Genomic DNA, 16075 nt, shown 5'->3' on the forward strand with positions numbered 1-16075 from the left:
GCAAATGATAGTGGAATTTGAGCACTTCCCACATCAGAAATGACAGTGTCTCCTGATGTTGGTCAGGCAAAATTACTGCGGTGTCATTATCTTGGCCAGTAGAACAGGACATAAAAAGTGTGACTGTGAAGTGCTCCTGTAGACTGTCAGTGTACATTTAATGAATTCTGTGTCACTTACGTAGTTTCATATGCATGTACAAGGTACTTCAAAAAGCACAGACTAAAATTATACTTGGCAATTTAAAGCCAGTTTCATGGTGCTGCTGAAAAAAGGACCAGCTCTTAGCTTGTCAAAAAGACAGTTTATGAGCAGAAATGCTATAGGACATGTTATTGCTTTTGGTTCAGTGCCGCTCGGGTTCTGAGCAAAGTAGAGTGGAGAAAACTAGTAAGTAGACATGATCATCATGGAGTCCAACCTGTGAGTTAACCAGTCAAGATGGACGTTAAACAGGGTAGTGAGTAACCGAGCAAGCAAGCGAGCAACCAAGTAGGCATCTGCAGACTTTATGAGTGTGTACGTGTACATGTAGTTGTCTGGTATTCCATATTCAATGTATGTAAGTTCCGCATGACAAAGCCCCACGAGGCCAATATCTCTTTTATAAATCTGACCCCTCTGAAAACAGGATTTCCTTGTTTATCTTTGCATCAGGACTATCTGCTCATTTAATTAACAGCATCTATTGACACTGCAGCTGGCATGAATGCCCTTTGTTATTACAGTCATTTGCAAAAGTTTAAGGCCACCCATACAAAACGTAGTAACTGGAAGGAAAACTAAACTTCAGCAAACAAATCTCTGAAAGTTACACTTATTTCATTTACTAATTTTCCAACGGTGAGAAATGGTGCTGAAACTAACACTTGTCCCAGTGGACTGCAAAGCTGCTTTGATCTTTCAAGAAGAACTTGACAGATCCTTCAGAACAATTTGCCGGATCACACAGTATTCACGAGGGGCAGTTTTTCTGGGATGGCTGTACCTTTTCTGGTCAGAAAATGAGCCGTATCTTAGAAATTCTGAAATGGCATCGTGCACAGCTGTCTTGCTGCAACCAATTAACCCTCTCGCTAATTTGACATTCAGAGTAGCCCTCTTGATGGAGGGAAACGATCTGGGTACTTTGAACCTGACTTAGACTGGCTTTTTTACCCCCGCTATAGTAAAGACAAAAATGCCACACAAGACCTGTCTTGGCAAAAACTTTCACAGCACTACTGGTACTTTATAAGCCTCTGTAGTAAACATGTCATGTAATCATCTGATGAGACCAAGGAATATACATGTAGGTCCACTGACAGATATACCCATAAAATTCCAGGTCGTCTTAAACTTTTGCAAATGACTGTACCACTATATGCCGATAACTACCCCTGGATCTGAGGGGTAACAGACGACTCCATACAAGATTTAGGAAATGCACTAATTCGGGCATTTGTGAACCAATATCAGTGGTTAAAACCAGAAAATGTGGTTTTGTAAGTTGACAAAACTAAATATCTCATTAATTTAGCAACTTTAAAAAAGTCCGCGTGTGTTGAGAAAACCGTAGGCATATACCCCACGTGCTGTTCTGTCAAGTAATATTGCAGAAAAATTGCTCATTGCTTGGGTTTGGCACCTGAATGCTAATAAAATCCCTAGAAGTCAATGGAATAGCTGATTAGGGATTCTTGAAGTCCTGGTACGGCCCAGCAAAAGCCCAAGTTTGTTTAGGTCAGATATTCACATTTTCTGGTAAATGGGAATTTACGGCATGTTGAATGTGTGTAAGCATTCTGCTAAAGTTCCACGTTTCAACACTTGCTAGAAACTCAAATGATGAAAAAATTTAGTGACTACACTCACCATCAACAAAGGCCATGGCAGCACCCACAAATTCACTCTGGGCGATCTTATGGATAAACTTTTTGGCCTTTGGGTTTTCCCAGTAGGAAGACAGCATGATGTTGGCAATGATATCCAGACTGAAGTAGTACACTGCATGCCAGGGATCGCCCAGCTTGTCCACCTTAAGACAGAAAGGAGGAGGCAGAATTACAGGGTGTCCACATTAAAAAGTCTACTGGGATTGGAATTTCAGGCTATTCATGGTGAAGGACAGCAACAGGTGGAAAGGCTTGCGGTAGCACCATGTGAAGGAATATATCTCTCTTATGAGTATGTGTGGTTCTGAAAAGAACCGGGAGTGTACTCAACGTTTTAAGAATATCCCGCCCCAGCATCATCAACATTGTTAACTACCCCGGCAGGAAGTGGTTAACATTGGTTTGTTCACTCATCTCTGTCAATAACACAAGAAGCTGTATATCATCACAAAGAGGACATTTCTGCCCTCTCTAGAGATACACATATATTCCTCTTAGCCACAAATAAAGTAGTTTTGCCATTACAACAATTACAATCTCAGTACATACTTTTTATGTGGACACCCTGTATAGACATTCTTGGTCAATCACAGTAACAAAAGACTCATTCTCGTCCAAACCCTTTCAAAACTGAGCAGGTTTGTGTATAGTCTTTCTTTTAATCATCAAATATTTAATGGGTGTGTCACTTCAAAAGGAAAGATCCTTTGTTCAAGGAGATGATGTCTTCACACTGTGGAACAAGTACAGAAACACAGGGGGAAAGAGAACATCAAAAAGAGTGTCTGCCACAGGGCAGTTTAAAAAAGTCAACCTAAGTTTTAGGTGGTTGTTCACCCACATCCTGCAATCCAGAGAACTTGTATTTACCTATTGTGAATGAGAAGGGTGTTAGGCAATGATCATCAAGAAATGGCGGGTCTAGCTTCATTGGATCTCACGATATCACCCATTACAGATGGCATGTACAAAACTGACTTGTCCACAGGAGCTTCATTGCTTACAGGCATGATTGAACGCAACAAAGACATGTGAAGTGATCCATTTTTGACAGACATTTTCGTTAGCAGAGGTTGAAGTTATCAGAAGTTGCGCCTTGAAGAGTTTTTAGACTGACTCTTTGCCGTCATTTTGACACCATTTGTGCAAAAATCGAACATACCCTTTTTGCGCAACAGGCATTTTTCTGAGAGGGGTCAGCCAAAAATGTATACTTTTTACACTGCGGTGCTCAATGCACATGTACTGGCATGCATGTAGCCTTGAACTTTAAATAAACAAAACTATATCCCTGATTGAGCTCAAACTTTGCATTTGTAATGATAAGGAGAGTCTGTATATACATGTATGCACGCCAAGTTTTGAAAAATGGGGCATGGCACAGCCAAGTTCTTTGTGGGGGGGTGGAATCTACCCCTCCCCCACACCCCCAAGATGAGTCAAAATGACCCCACTCCTTGAGGGTTAAATGGAGCTACCTCCCTGAACATTATCAGACACTAGAGCCCCAGGTGCAGCATATTTTTGAGCAACAGCATAATGGAACTATTTGACAGGCCTGGTTTACACAAGATGGAGCTCCAGCTCACAGAAGAGTAGTACCGGTAGTTTGTAGCCGGAACTGTTTCCCAACAGGGTAGTTGGACTTCGTCATCCAACAGAATGGCCCCCCGAGGTCACCAGTCCTTACTCCATTAGATTTTTGGCTTTGGGGTGACGGCAAATCCAGAGTGTACAGTGAAGGCCCTCCAAGGTCAATAAATGAACTGAGACAGCAAACTGAAAATTGCCTTAGAGCAATCAGAAGAACGTGCCTAATGATACATGCACTGCAACACATGCAAGACAAAGCACTGCCTAATGCAACATGCAATGCAACACATTCAAGAGAGAGCACTGCCTAATGCAACATGCAATGCAACACATTCAAGACAGAGCACTGCCTAATGATACATGCACTGCAACACATGCAAGACAAAGCACTGCCTAATGCAACATGCAATGCAACACACGCCAGACAGAGCATTCACATGTATTGTAAACCAAATCTTGGCAACTAAAGGCAAGATACATGTAGTCCTATGGACAAGTCAGTTTTGCACATGTCATCTGTAATGGGTGATATCCTTAGATCCAATGAAGCTAGACCCGCCATTTTTTCAGGATTATTGCTAAACACCCTACTCATCAACACTACATAAATACAAAGTCTCTGAATTGCAGGATGCGTGTGAACAATCACCTTAAACTTGGGTTGACTTTCTTTGGAACCACACTGTAATGCATTCTCGTTTACCTCATCTGCGGGATTGGAAACACGAAGCTTTAGGAGCAGAATGACAACATCTAATATTCCACATTCTATTAGGAGATTCACAAAGGGACGCCATTCCACAGTGCGCTGAAGACAAGATGAATTACACGATAAGAATAATTAATGAAGGAGACAATATTATCTTGCATTTACATGTAACTTGGACCTTGACAAAAAAGGAGGAAATTCCAACATTTACACGACTTTGTACAGTCAGTTTTCAATGGCATGAGTGTGAAGTGAAAAGAAGAAAATCAGCCGATCCAAGGAAAAGTTACACGCCTGTATTATGAAATACTAGAGAAAGTCCTCTACAGCACTGTCCTATTCTGGCACTTGTTTGCACGGACATACAGGGAAAGAGAGGTAGAGGTAGTCAACCAGTTTATCGTCAAATCCTTTCACAAGTCCAGTCACAAGTGCCTGCACAAGTTAAGTCAGACCTAACTTTGTGACGATTACAAAGAAATGCTTTTGTCACAGTTCAGTTGATTAGGTTATACATGTACACGTAGCTTGGTGAAAGATTAGATGGCTTGGCTCAACGCTGGAATACTTATGGTGGGTTTGAAGACCGCTGTGATGGTCTAAACCACAGCACTTGCTGCAAAGGGCTTCATGTCCTCTGTGCACTGACAGCGGCTTTGGACTATCTTCCTCAATCTTGCAACTTTCTACAACAACCTCCTGGTCAATTTTCGCAGGATTATTCAACCATTCTAGGCAATTCAGTGGTGACTTATAAAAAAAGAGGATACCAGATAACTTCTTAAAATACAGTACATACACGTACATTGTACCCAGGACAGCATTGATTTGAACCCAAACAGAAAAAAGTAGACTGCACACCAGAAAGCAGCATTTGACACTTTCCATTTTGCTAACAATAGTGAGATTGATAATTACCTGTTCACTCAGGGGTACAGGAATATGGTCTGGAGTAAGTTTCTTGAAAAAAGTAACCTGTAAAGCAACCACATGCAATGAAAAAGTGGCATGTTAAAAAAAGGAAGAGTGAATTTAGCCAGGGATGGCCAAATTTGGTCTAAAATGCTATCTTAGCACAGGTATCGGTGACCGGCTATTATCAATGATGAAGCTGCTTTACGATACACCATACATGTACAGGTACACGTACGTGTAAGTATTTGGGAAATTGATTACCCATTTTACAGCAGTGTTACCGTTTCTAACCCTACATGTAACTGCTGCAGTATCCATCAAACTCCAACGGCAGGTTTTGCTAGATTTTGGCAGGTTTGGTACCGTACCCGATTATCTTCTTGTTGAATTTTGTTGGACTTGGAATCAAAGGCCACGGGTGATGTGTTGGATTCTGTGTGAGTTGAAACACACACGTGTCACTGTGTGCAGTGTCTGGCTTGCTGTACCAATCGTTGGACTATGCTTGATTTTGTCAGGTTTGGTACTGTTCAGTGCAAATCATCCTATACTGCGTAGACCCATCCACACCATATCACTCAAACTCAGTCACTTTGTTGGAGTTTATCAGGTTTGGTACAGTCATGACAGTGACCTGAATGTACAAGAACATACATATACACGTAGAAGTTTGTTGGGTTCAGTGTGCTCCCTGGGGCAAGAGCCTGGAGGGTTAGGGCAATACGGCACAGAGGGTACAAATGGTTAATTGGCTATCGACACAAGTGGTCAGATTCAAGTCAGGCACACAGAAGGAGATATTATTCTTTTTTTTATTTAGGCAGTGGACGTAGTGGATGTTTGACCAAGAATTGGTACCAAAGTCATGAAAGTTGCTTGAATTGTTTTATCACCAGCAATGTGACTGAACACTAGCACTGAGGGTGTTTGGGGACTTACGTGTACATGGAAAGTTTATCAAGTTGGTTTTCCTGCTTAAATTTTCATTGCAAATTTCTATTTCCATATTTTCATAATTAACAGATGGAACAGACATACATGTACATGTATTACAATTTTGGATGGTAAAGATAAGAATTCCCTAGATGGACATCACTAATATTACCTTGCAATGGTTACCAGCCATAAAAAACCGATAAAAAGTCCTAAAAAGTCAAAATTTGAAAATTTTAGAAAACACTCAGAAGTTAAGGTGCACAGAGTTCCAAGTGATGTCTGCATTTGGAATTCTCTCCTTTTGAGAATCATTTCCCTTGAACAAACTTCCTTCAAAGTCACAAACTATGAAAATAAAAACATTCTCCAATCATGAATTTGAAATATTAACACATTTGACTGCCATGCATAATTTCAAAGGGGCATTCCCATTTGCCAAGCGTTGTACCATGGTTGTATGCATATGCACATAATAGGTACATCTTTCTGGTGTCTGTTTGAACATGAGCATTTAACAGATTCCCTCCACTTGCCAGCAGCATCTATAGAGTACCGAAGTGAATACGTCAAGCCCACAATTCTGTGTGTAAAAGGCATTACGGCGAGAACCAGCGCGTGAGCCAACACATGCACATACTCCATTCGTTTGCTCTGCACTTCTGGTTCACAGTGACGTCACACTTCGGTACTCTACAGGCTTATTTGTTGTTTTTCTCCCTCAGAGTTTTAGAAATTTAGGGGTGTGTAATTACCGGTAGGCCTAGGTCATCATAGGTTACTTCCAAGCAGCAGGGTACCCCCAGAACTGTGGGGTCTGACGTCTGCCCCGCTCCCATGTGGGAGTGGGGTGGATGTTGGACCCCACAGTTCCGTGTGTGTTTAATCATTATATAGCCTAGTACCGGTTCACATGACTGAGAAACGACAAAATATTGGCACAGTTCATTGGTACACTATTTAATCATTATATAGCCTAGTACCGGTTCCACATGACTGAGAGACGACAGAATGTTGGCACAGTTAAACCTTTCCTGAACACATAAATGTAGGCCTAGGCTAGGCCTACTCTGGGTTTCTGAAAATAACACTGGAAAAAAATCCCAATTGGACCTTGTTTTGCAACTTGGCCATCATGAGCGCCTTCTGAATGCCCCTCATGACCTCCAATTGTTTGTTTCTCCAGTCTTTGTCTTTCGCTAAGTTTGAAGACACTGTCTCCACGTCCAATGACTCAGGGAAATTGCTCCGGCTGACGCTGAAAAGAAGCGACCTTAAGAATTCCTCCCGTGCACGCAGGGTGGGCTGGAAAAACACTTCTTTGATCGGGTGAGCCAGGCAGATGGGACAACGGGCGGTATTCCGCTCGCCTGTAGAACGCCACGGAACCAGCTTGTGTCCTCCAGGACACATTGAAACATTCATGGTTCGGATTTCCACTCAAAGTTAGCCTCTCAAAGTATACAGCTCTGGAAGTACAAATATGAACTAAAACTAAAAATTTAACATAAGTGACAAAACAGTGAAAATACCATCCGCTTGCACGCGTGTCGCTGATAAAGGTAATATTTACACGTCCGTAATTAGCACTAGAGGGCGCACTTTTCTATCTAGTTCGACTCGCCCGGCCAGTTACATTACGTTTCTACGTACGTACGCTCGTACGTAGCCGGGTTGGACGCGTCATGTTAGGCGTCTGCCTCGAGTGGGGCCACGGTGGACCACGCCTAGCCCCATAGCATCGGGCTACCAGCTCTATCGCCTCCCACTAGTGGAAGGGATATTTTGGAATAACACAGGAATAAATGGCATTGATGCAGAAAATAATCTTTTGCGGTACTGTGTTACCTATAGCCACCCGCTCCCACGCGGTGACGTAGGTCTACATGTACACTGTACATGTACATTCAGAAGCAGAGGCGTAAATTATCGTGGGGTTGGGGAGGAGGTATTCCCCAACTTTTTTTTGGGGGGGGGGGAATCATCCCCCACGCCCATTATTGTAGTGAGCAAAGATTAAAGTTGATCGTGAAGAGTATTTCGGACTTCCCAAGGACTAAATTCATTCAATATAGGCCTATCAATCAAAAAGGGGAAACATTTTTTAAAAACCAATACATGTGTATGCCAATTCTGGTGTAAGATATTCTGTATAATTAATATTACACTCATACAGTCCAATACCACGTATATTGACCTCTGTATAAAGTCATATGGGATCCCCTTTACTTCTCAATTTTTCATGGCTGGGCAAGTTATCCCCCCTACCTTTCCGCATCCCCATCCACCAATTTCCAGCGTGAGAACAAATTTACACCACTGATCGGAAGGTTCCAGCATCGGAGTCCCCCCCCCCCATGGAATTTTATGCCCTGCACAGCAGCGAAGCCACGAGGGGAGGGGGCGGGGAACGTTCCCCCTACAAATTCCCTGTTCAGTATTCTCAGTCCTTACTGAGAATACAGTGTTAACCTACACGTCGGCGTGAGGACAAAACCTGCTGTAAAAAATATCAAACGTCTATAAAAGCTCTGAGGTTACAAGTTCGTCAGGTGGATGGATTTATCGGCACATAATGCAAGTATGGGGGATCAAGTAAGCGTCGGGGAGGAGTCAGACTACACTTATTTTGCGTGACGGTCTAGGTCTGTCGGCATGGCATAATGGCGCCCTCATCGGCGCAATGGTCTAGCGACGATTGCGCAAGGTTGTGACTCCTGTGCTCCTTGTTTACCGTATTTCAAAAATCACAATTCTGGGTCAATCTGACCCGGGAGTTTTTAGAGTGTGTGTGTTCATTAATCCGAATTAACTTCGTTCGTATAGGCCACATTTGGTGCGAGAGTACTCCGAAGGTAGTGCATTGGGATACTATGGGTCCGACTTAAGAATTAATTAAACATGGTATGCATGGGTAAAATTAACTTTCAAAAGTGACGGGAGTGTGTCTATGCCCCAACTTGCATAGGTTAACACTGAGGACTTCTTTCTATACATGTTCAGTGTAATTAGTTCACAGCACAGTGTAATACCTTACATTTGCCATCTAAAGATTTCACTTCAGGAACAAAAAAAGCCTAGAACCAAGTTCCCATATCTTAAATTTTATTTTTTAGTAATTCAAACTGTATGCCTCTCACAAACCTGGTATCTTGAGTGGCATTGTGTCCCCTTGTTACAGCAGGTGTAACTACTGCATCTGGGCAGATATGGAGAACCCAAAGAAATTTGGTACTGAGGTTCATGCGAAACTTCAGCATTGGGAAAGCAGGCTTTGAGGGCTCCATCTCGCAAGAAGTCTTGGCGCTAATCCGAGAACTGAAAAAATTCAGAGAGAAACCGGTAAAAACTGCACATCTTTTCCACAGTGCCATCTCAAACATCATTTGCTTGGTTGTGTACGGCACAAGGTACGACTATGATGATCCCAAATTCAAGGAGCGTCTCAAACTAATAAATCGCACCTTTGAGCTACTTGGTTCAGGCAGCATCTTCTTCTTCATGCCATTCACCGATCTGGTGGCTGGGATCATACCCTCCCTATGGGAGCTGACTCCAAAACTTTATAAAATTCACCAACTTTGTCAGGGGAGCCCTCCTTTGGCATCAGGCAGACTTCGATCCCCAGAGAGACCCAACAGATTTCCTCTACCTGTGTCTGAAGAAGGAGCTTAAAAACGGGAAGGCTAACCTGGGTGACGTGATGAAAACCTCAGGGGACCTCTTTAATGCAGGTACGGAAACCACTGCTACCACACTGCAATGGAGTCTGCTCTACATGATAGCTCACCGAGAGACACAAGCTCAAGTTTAACGGGAAATCGATGCCATTGTTGGTAGAGATCGCCTCCCACAGATGTCCGATAAACCACACCTCCATTTCACTGAGGCTACTATTCTTGAGGTTCAACGTATCAGCAATGTTGTTCCTCTTGGTGTACCTCACCAGGCTGGAGGAGACGCCACAGTCATGGGCTACACAATCCCTAAAGGAACCATCTTGCTGCCAAACTTTTGGGCTTTGGGGCATGACCCAAAGGTGTGGCTAGAACCACACTTGTTCAAACCAGAAGGGTTTTTGGACAAGGATGGTCAAGTGACCAAGAAGGATGAGTTCACGCAATTTAGTGTAGGTAAGCAAAATTCCCTGATTCTGAATCTGAGAGTTTAAGTACATGAAGTCCTCCAAGCATCCATCCAAGCTTGTGTAAAATCACATTTGGGGCCCCCTTGCAAGAGACCTCTGTGTAATGGCCTTTCAGAACCAATCAGGAAAGGATGTTTTGCTGAACATAGAATAGATATAGATTAGTTACTTTCATGCCAAGTTCAGCAAAGAATCTCTTTGACAATTTAGGTTCAAGTCGGGAGGGATATGACATTATCATAAAATCCCTGACACCACATTAATCTAACACCATGTTGTAGTGGTGTGTTGTGTGCATTATTTCCTGCGCAGTAACCTGAAAGGCACTGCACTGACTAACAACACAGTGGAGTGTTTTTTATTTTAAGTATAGGGTTGATCTGGGCTTGATCTTCAAAAAGAACATCTAAGCTCCCCCCCCCCCCCGGTTCCTGCAAATGTTGCTGTCAAACAATTTAACACAACTGGGGAGTCCATGTATACTGTACTACCATGAAATGTAAGCCTGTCAGAATCAGTAGTCTGCGGCTGGGTGTATCATGCATGTCTGAAGGATATGGTCACAGCCGCTGGTCATTGTCTTCCATTGGCTCATGTATTATTCTCAGCCATAACACATGATGCAGCCAAAAACTGTAATTATGGGGCTAATATCAAGGTGCTGTGCAAATACTGATTCTGTTGAATTTGTGTACAGGACGTCGCATGTGCCTGGGGTAACCTTTTGCTAAGATGGAGCTGTTCCTTTTCTTCAGTAGTCTCCTGCATCAGTTCACCTTCCAGAGACCCCAGGGTGCTCCCCCAATCTCTTTCAAGAGCAGGGCTGGATTCACACTGACCCCAATTTCATTTGAAGTCTGTGCGATTGTCTGTGCTCAGAGGGGTGACTCGGCTTTTAACCGACTTTTTACTGATTCCGAGGTACATCTTCTAGACCAACTTATTCCGGGGTTAAAACTGATCTTCAAAAGGTTAACCTACAGTGTTGTAGTCAAGACCTCTTAAGACCATCATAAGACTACCACAAAACCTCCAATTTTAAATCGAGTCACAATCTATTCGAATGAGCTACAACATGAGCACTGCTTTACTAATGTTCACCCTGTTACTTGTGATCAGTTTTGTCTGGTCTTGTGGAAGGCCATGTGTCTTGTCTTGTGATAGTCTGGGCTGGAACACTTTCAAGAGATTTTTTTTTAATGTATGTTTCCACAGAATCACAGGTCTATTATTTTCTCCAGGTTTTTCAATTTCACAGTGAGTTTAAAGAGTTTCATGTCTGTTCTCTGAATGCATTTGTCATGGTTTCATACCTTCTGAACAGGTCACACTGCTGCAGAATTTATGCTGAAATTTCAAATAATGTAACAAAATAATTTACAATTTCAGTTTTTGAAACTGCTGCTTGAAACCAAGGTTTAGCTTCTGATTGGAATGTACGTGTACAAGGAAGACACGACTGAAATACATGGTTACATGTTACACTTTCAGGAAAAGATGGCTGTTTTAATTAGAAAAGTAAGGATTTAAATCAGGTGCTAAGTAAATCCCATTTACCAAATCCAAATTTAAATCCCATTAGCTAGCTACTACTTTTAGCGCTTTAAAATATTTTCCTTTGTGTACAAAAATAGCAATTTTTAAATAACATAGGCTAAAAAAAATTCCAGAACAGGAAGATCACTGAAAACTGAAAGAAGTGCATAATCAACACAAATCTACCTTGAAGCTACGTAGCACTTTATATTTCAAAGTTTTACATTTTCAAAGTATATATATATAAATCTGTTTACAGTATGCTGTATCTGTGTTTCATAGACTTTTTTAAGCTCAAAAAGTCATCCTAATTTGAGGAAAATGTTTGCGCATCTTGAAATACAACCCAAAACGAAGAAAACAGTCTGGTGCCTAAATGTATTGCGGTGATGCGCTTCAGGGCAAATTGGAATCACGCAGAAAGGAAATATGTCAGATCATTTCAAAAGATCCTGTTTCAAAATGTTTAATCTCATCAACAAAACATTTGTTCCTCCCCAGAAGGTCCTGGACTCCAGTGAGGCAGTGCATGAAATAAACAGTTTATTTAGTTTAGGAAAATCTTATACACATTTGTGCTTTAGAGCCTTGTTATGCTGTGTCCACTTTTTATTAAAAAGAGCTGTAAATAACATAAGCTCTTTCGCCACTGTCGTTTCTTTTTCAAACAATATCTCCCTACGTTTAGTACTCCCAAAGTAACCTCTAGCACCAATATTCTGTAACAGCTAGAGCTACATGTATGTGAATAAAAAAATGAGAAATTTCTCCCAACAACTTCAAATCACTTCTGTGCTTTACAGTCAACTGCTGTAAGAACAATTTTACTCTTCGCTTTTCCTCCTCCATTTTGTTGACACTTTGCTTTTCATCCCAAGCTTGAGGACTCCTTAAGTGATCCATGACTGCGCATTTCTGAACCACAGACATGACAGACTAAAACAATGACACTAAAGACCTGTAGTTCTCTAGCACTTGAGTGCAGGTGCCAAAAAGGGGATATGTACTTGAGACCTCTTCTTGAAAAGTACTTGGTGACTACAGAATAGGATGAGCTATGGTACTCACATTTGACAATACTGAAACTCAAACTTACCAGGATGTACTTCACTATGTCCATCATATTTGATGACTACAATACACAGGTTATAGCACTGGAGCTACTTTTCCTGTAATGGTGCTCAGGCTCATGTGGAAGTTCTCACCTACCTCACAGACACTCACTTGGTACATGAATATTTAAAAGTACTTGTGTAGCACCTATGCCTAGCTTTTCAAAGTGGTCAAACTTCACTCATGCTCGTAATCTTTGTAAAAACATTAGGGTACCACTCCAAAGAAATCTGACGAAACACTAATAGATGTGAAATGGAATTTCTGTACTGATGGAAACTATGTTGGACCTTGTTACCAGACTAAACAGCCTATGCATTGTAAGTGCTGGATGACACATTACCGCCGTGGCCTGTCCAGTTGGTGTGGACAAATTTCCCAGGGGCTGACAGAAGCTCGTAAGTATGGGCACCGAAGTAATCACGCTGTGCCTGTAAGACAATCGGGACAAAGGTCACACTCAACAGGACACTGAACAATACTGCCTGTGTGATTCAGCATTTGTAAATTCCAACTTTGTAAAGGACTTTGGATGCTGTACCTTGTCATTTTAATAAGTATTTCGGCCCATAATCTTGGAATAATCCCACCTGTAAGTATTTACATGTACGCAGTGCAATGTACCTGGATGAGGTTAGCTGGCGTGCGCTCTGAGCGGAAGCCATCAAAGAAGGCCAGAGCCGAGCTGAAGGCAGGCGTAGCAATGCCGTTCAGTGCTCCCTCGGCCACCACCTTGCGCCATGAGTCCTGACACTTGATGATCTCGCCGCGGAAGAAGTCGTCCAGGAGCAGGTTGGACAGCTCCTTGTTCTTGTCGAAAGCCTCCTTGATGTTGCCCAGGAAACGACTGAGGGGAAAATATTCTAACAGTTGTTTCTTTCATCTTTCAGAGCCAGTAAACGCTGTTAAGAAACGAATGACTGCTCACTCTTGCATGTGTCATGAGCAGCAGCCAGGGAGTTCATGTGAATCTATACCATCTACCACAAACACTTGCAACTCATCTCGGCAGGACTTATTTTGAAGAGATGTCCTTGCACAATCCTGATCCTTTCTTAATCCTCAAATCTCTATTTAAAACTAGCACTTTGTCATAGCTGCTTGAATAAGAAATGACATCACAGTTCCGCAAGAAGCAAATTTATTGTCGCATTACTGCCCCTTCCACTCTGTAATTTTTTGAGTAAAGTAAACGTTGTGAGAGAAATTGCCAGAGTACGCCTACATTTTTACAAATTTCTCAAAGAAATTTGGTGCATTTCCCTGAACTATCAGAAGACATCGACAGATTTTTTCTTCACACTGCCCTGCTAAAAATATACTTCTATGTGATTAAGCCCCCTCACTCGTGGTGGCCATTGGCCTGCATTTTTCATGATGCACATCACAAGCACAGTTTCTCTAAACTAACATCATTTCTCTACCTGCGGATAATGCAGCCACCGCGCCACATGAGGGCAATGCTTCCATAGTTCAAGGTCCATTTGTACTGCTTGGCTGCCTCACGCAGCAGCATGAAACCCTGGGCATAAGACACGATCTTTGAGGCATACAGGGCCTGGCGGAAAGAAATAAAACCAATATGATAGCAAAATTGCAAGACTTTGTAAGATGGTGTTCACAATGCAAGCTTAGCCTGAGTCAAACTGACAGTTTTTGAGCAAAGGAATTGACTGGGGTGAAATCTGAACCAGAAACCTGTAGAACATAGAAAAGGCCTAACACCTGGGCTATCCAGTCTTATGTCGGCCATCCTTAGAGTTGGACTGTGTCTTAATTACTTGGCCGCAGCTAGAAATTATGCACAAGTCTATGATAGTGGCTGCAGCCAGTTCCCATAGAGTTATATGTGATTCAAAGCTGCAGCCAAGTGATTTCCAACATGGTCTTAGTCTTACCAGTATGTCAAAGGTCAATTAGTTTCAGATCACAGGCTCTTTTTATTGAATGAGGCAGAAAAGTTTCTTGTCCTTTCTGTTCTTGAGATAACTTTTGATATGACTTGTGACTAAATCTACCACAAGGCCCTGTCCAAGTCAACCGGCATGGTGTCCAAAAGTGAAGCAGCCACTAGTTAAAGTAATGGCCCAAATCTCTCTCCCTTTGTCAGAAGCCTAGCTACACCCAGTGAGACTTACTTTCCCCTAGAGTCAGGGAGCCAACCTCTGATTTAGTCCAGAGACTGAAGGCTGAAGAAGTTCCACGTACCTTACGGATGTGCTCCACCATTTCTTTCTTGTCACCCTCATATTTGCTGGACCCTGGGCCAGGTAGGACCTTGCTGGCTTCGATGCGAAGGTCCTTGATGGAGGACAAACACCGTGCAAACACAGCCTCACCTGAATGCACAAGACGATCACTGGTGTTTACTCAAAATTCTCATGCAGAATTACAGATGCTGATGAATTGCCAAATGGTGCAAAATCCTAGTTACGTGAAGCGCATGGCCTTTGGCACTGTTTAACTAGTTACTGTGTAAATAAATGTACATGTATTGCAGGAGAATTTAACACATACATAAAACAGTAACAGTGGACTTCATTTTTTTTAAACTCCTGTTGATGATCATAAAAGCCAGCTCATCTCCTTGGGACGTATATAGCTCAATTAAGCCATTTCAAGTTCAGACGAACACTACATCTGTGTTGTCATCTCCTTCTAGATTTGGAAAAGCCATTAGTTCTATGAGCCAAAGGCCCTCAGCATGGGCGTCACCAGGATACTTTCCCAAGGGGTGGAAGGGGCCAAAGTACATATGTAGCAAGCAGACAAACCATTAAAGGCTTTTTTATAAACGGAATACATAAAACACAGCTTTATATACATGTTACGATGCTTTTCCACCTCCTTTGTAGCAGTAATAGGGAAAATTTTTAGCATTTAAAATTTTATGCTCAAAAAGATGTCCATATTCATGAGTAACAGCGTGATGCTAGAGGTTAATTTGCATGGACTAATCCAGTCACCATATTTATTAAGCCATTACTGCAGCTGTGCAATGTGTGCATGCACATTGTGAAAACGGGTCGGATTCCCAGTCTACTCCGGTTTTTGTAACATGCAAAGACTGTGCTACCATAGCGTAATAGCACCTCTGACTAGTTTCTGGACAATCCTAATGCGACCAATTTGCACTTGGGAAGACCCGTAGTCATAAAGCACTGTATCAGCTACAATTATACAAATAAAAAAAAACATTACTACATGTAAACACACAAGCTTGCCTAGTGCTTATACCATCACGAGGGGACCTCC

General features: G+C 42.2%; 2 protein-coding genes and 1 pseudogene across 5 annotated transcripts in view; 1 reads left to right on the forward strand and 2 right to left on the reverse strand.

Moving 5' to 3' along the window:
- LOC110989846 (uncharacterized) overlaps window positions 1-7620 on the reverse strand; it is a 21365-nt gene extending 13745 nt beyond the window's left edge. Inside the window, exons 1-4 of the mRNA XM_022254511.2 lie at window positions 7138-7620; window positions 5095-5151; window positions 4171-4275; window positions 1855-2017 (exon numbers count right to left, since the gene is read on the reverse strand). Coding sequence (XP_022110203.1) covers window positions 1855-2017; window positions 4171-4275; window positions 5095-5151; window positions 7138-7449 — 637 coding nt within the window. The 5' untranslated portion in view covers window positions 7450-7620. The remainder of the gene's footprint in view (window positions 1-1854; window positions 2018-4170; window positions 4276-5094; window positions 5152-7137) is intronic.
- A 23-nt stretch (window positions 7621-7643) lies between these two features.
- Window positions 7644-12378, forward strand: LOC110989862 (cytochrome P450 2J4-like; annotated as a pseudogene). Its single transcript, XR_015427977.1, has 3 exons — window positions 7644-7860; window positions 9209-10157; window positions 10869-12378. The product of XR_015427977.1 is annotated as a cytochrome P450 2J4-like (transcript).
- pgd (phosphogluconate dehydrogenase) overlaps window positions 11644-16075 on the reverse strand; it is a 28042-nt gene continuing 23610 nt past the window's right edge. For all 3 annotated transcript variants that reach the window (XM_087147201.1, XM_022254501.2, XM_022254502.2), the window contains 4 exons: window positions 15029-15159; window positions 14245-14378; window positions 13445-13667; window positions 11644-13251 (listed from right to left, as the gene is read on the reverse strand). In XM_087147201.1, coding sequence (XP_087003327.1) covers window positions 13132-13251; window positions 13445-13667; window positions 14245-14378; window positions 15029-15159 — 608 coding nt within the window. In that variant the 3' untranslated portion in view covers window positions 11644-13131. The remainder of the gene's footprint in view (window positions 13252-13444; window positions 13668-14244; window positions 14379-15028; window positions 15160-16075) is intronic.

The sequence above is a fragment of the Acanthaster planci genome, linkage group LG16 (genome assembly GCF_054643075.1).
Source record: "Acanthaster planci isolate LZ-2023a linkage group LG16, COTS_SCS, whole genome shotgun sequence".
NCBI classification, from domain to species: domain Eukaryota; kingdom Metazoa; phylum Echinodermata; class Asteroidea; order Valvatida; family Acanthasteridae; genus Acanthaster; species Acanthaster planci.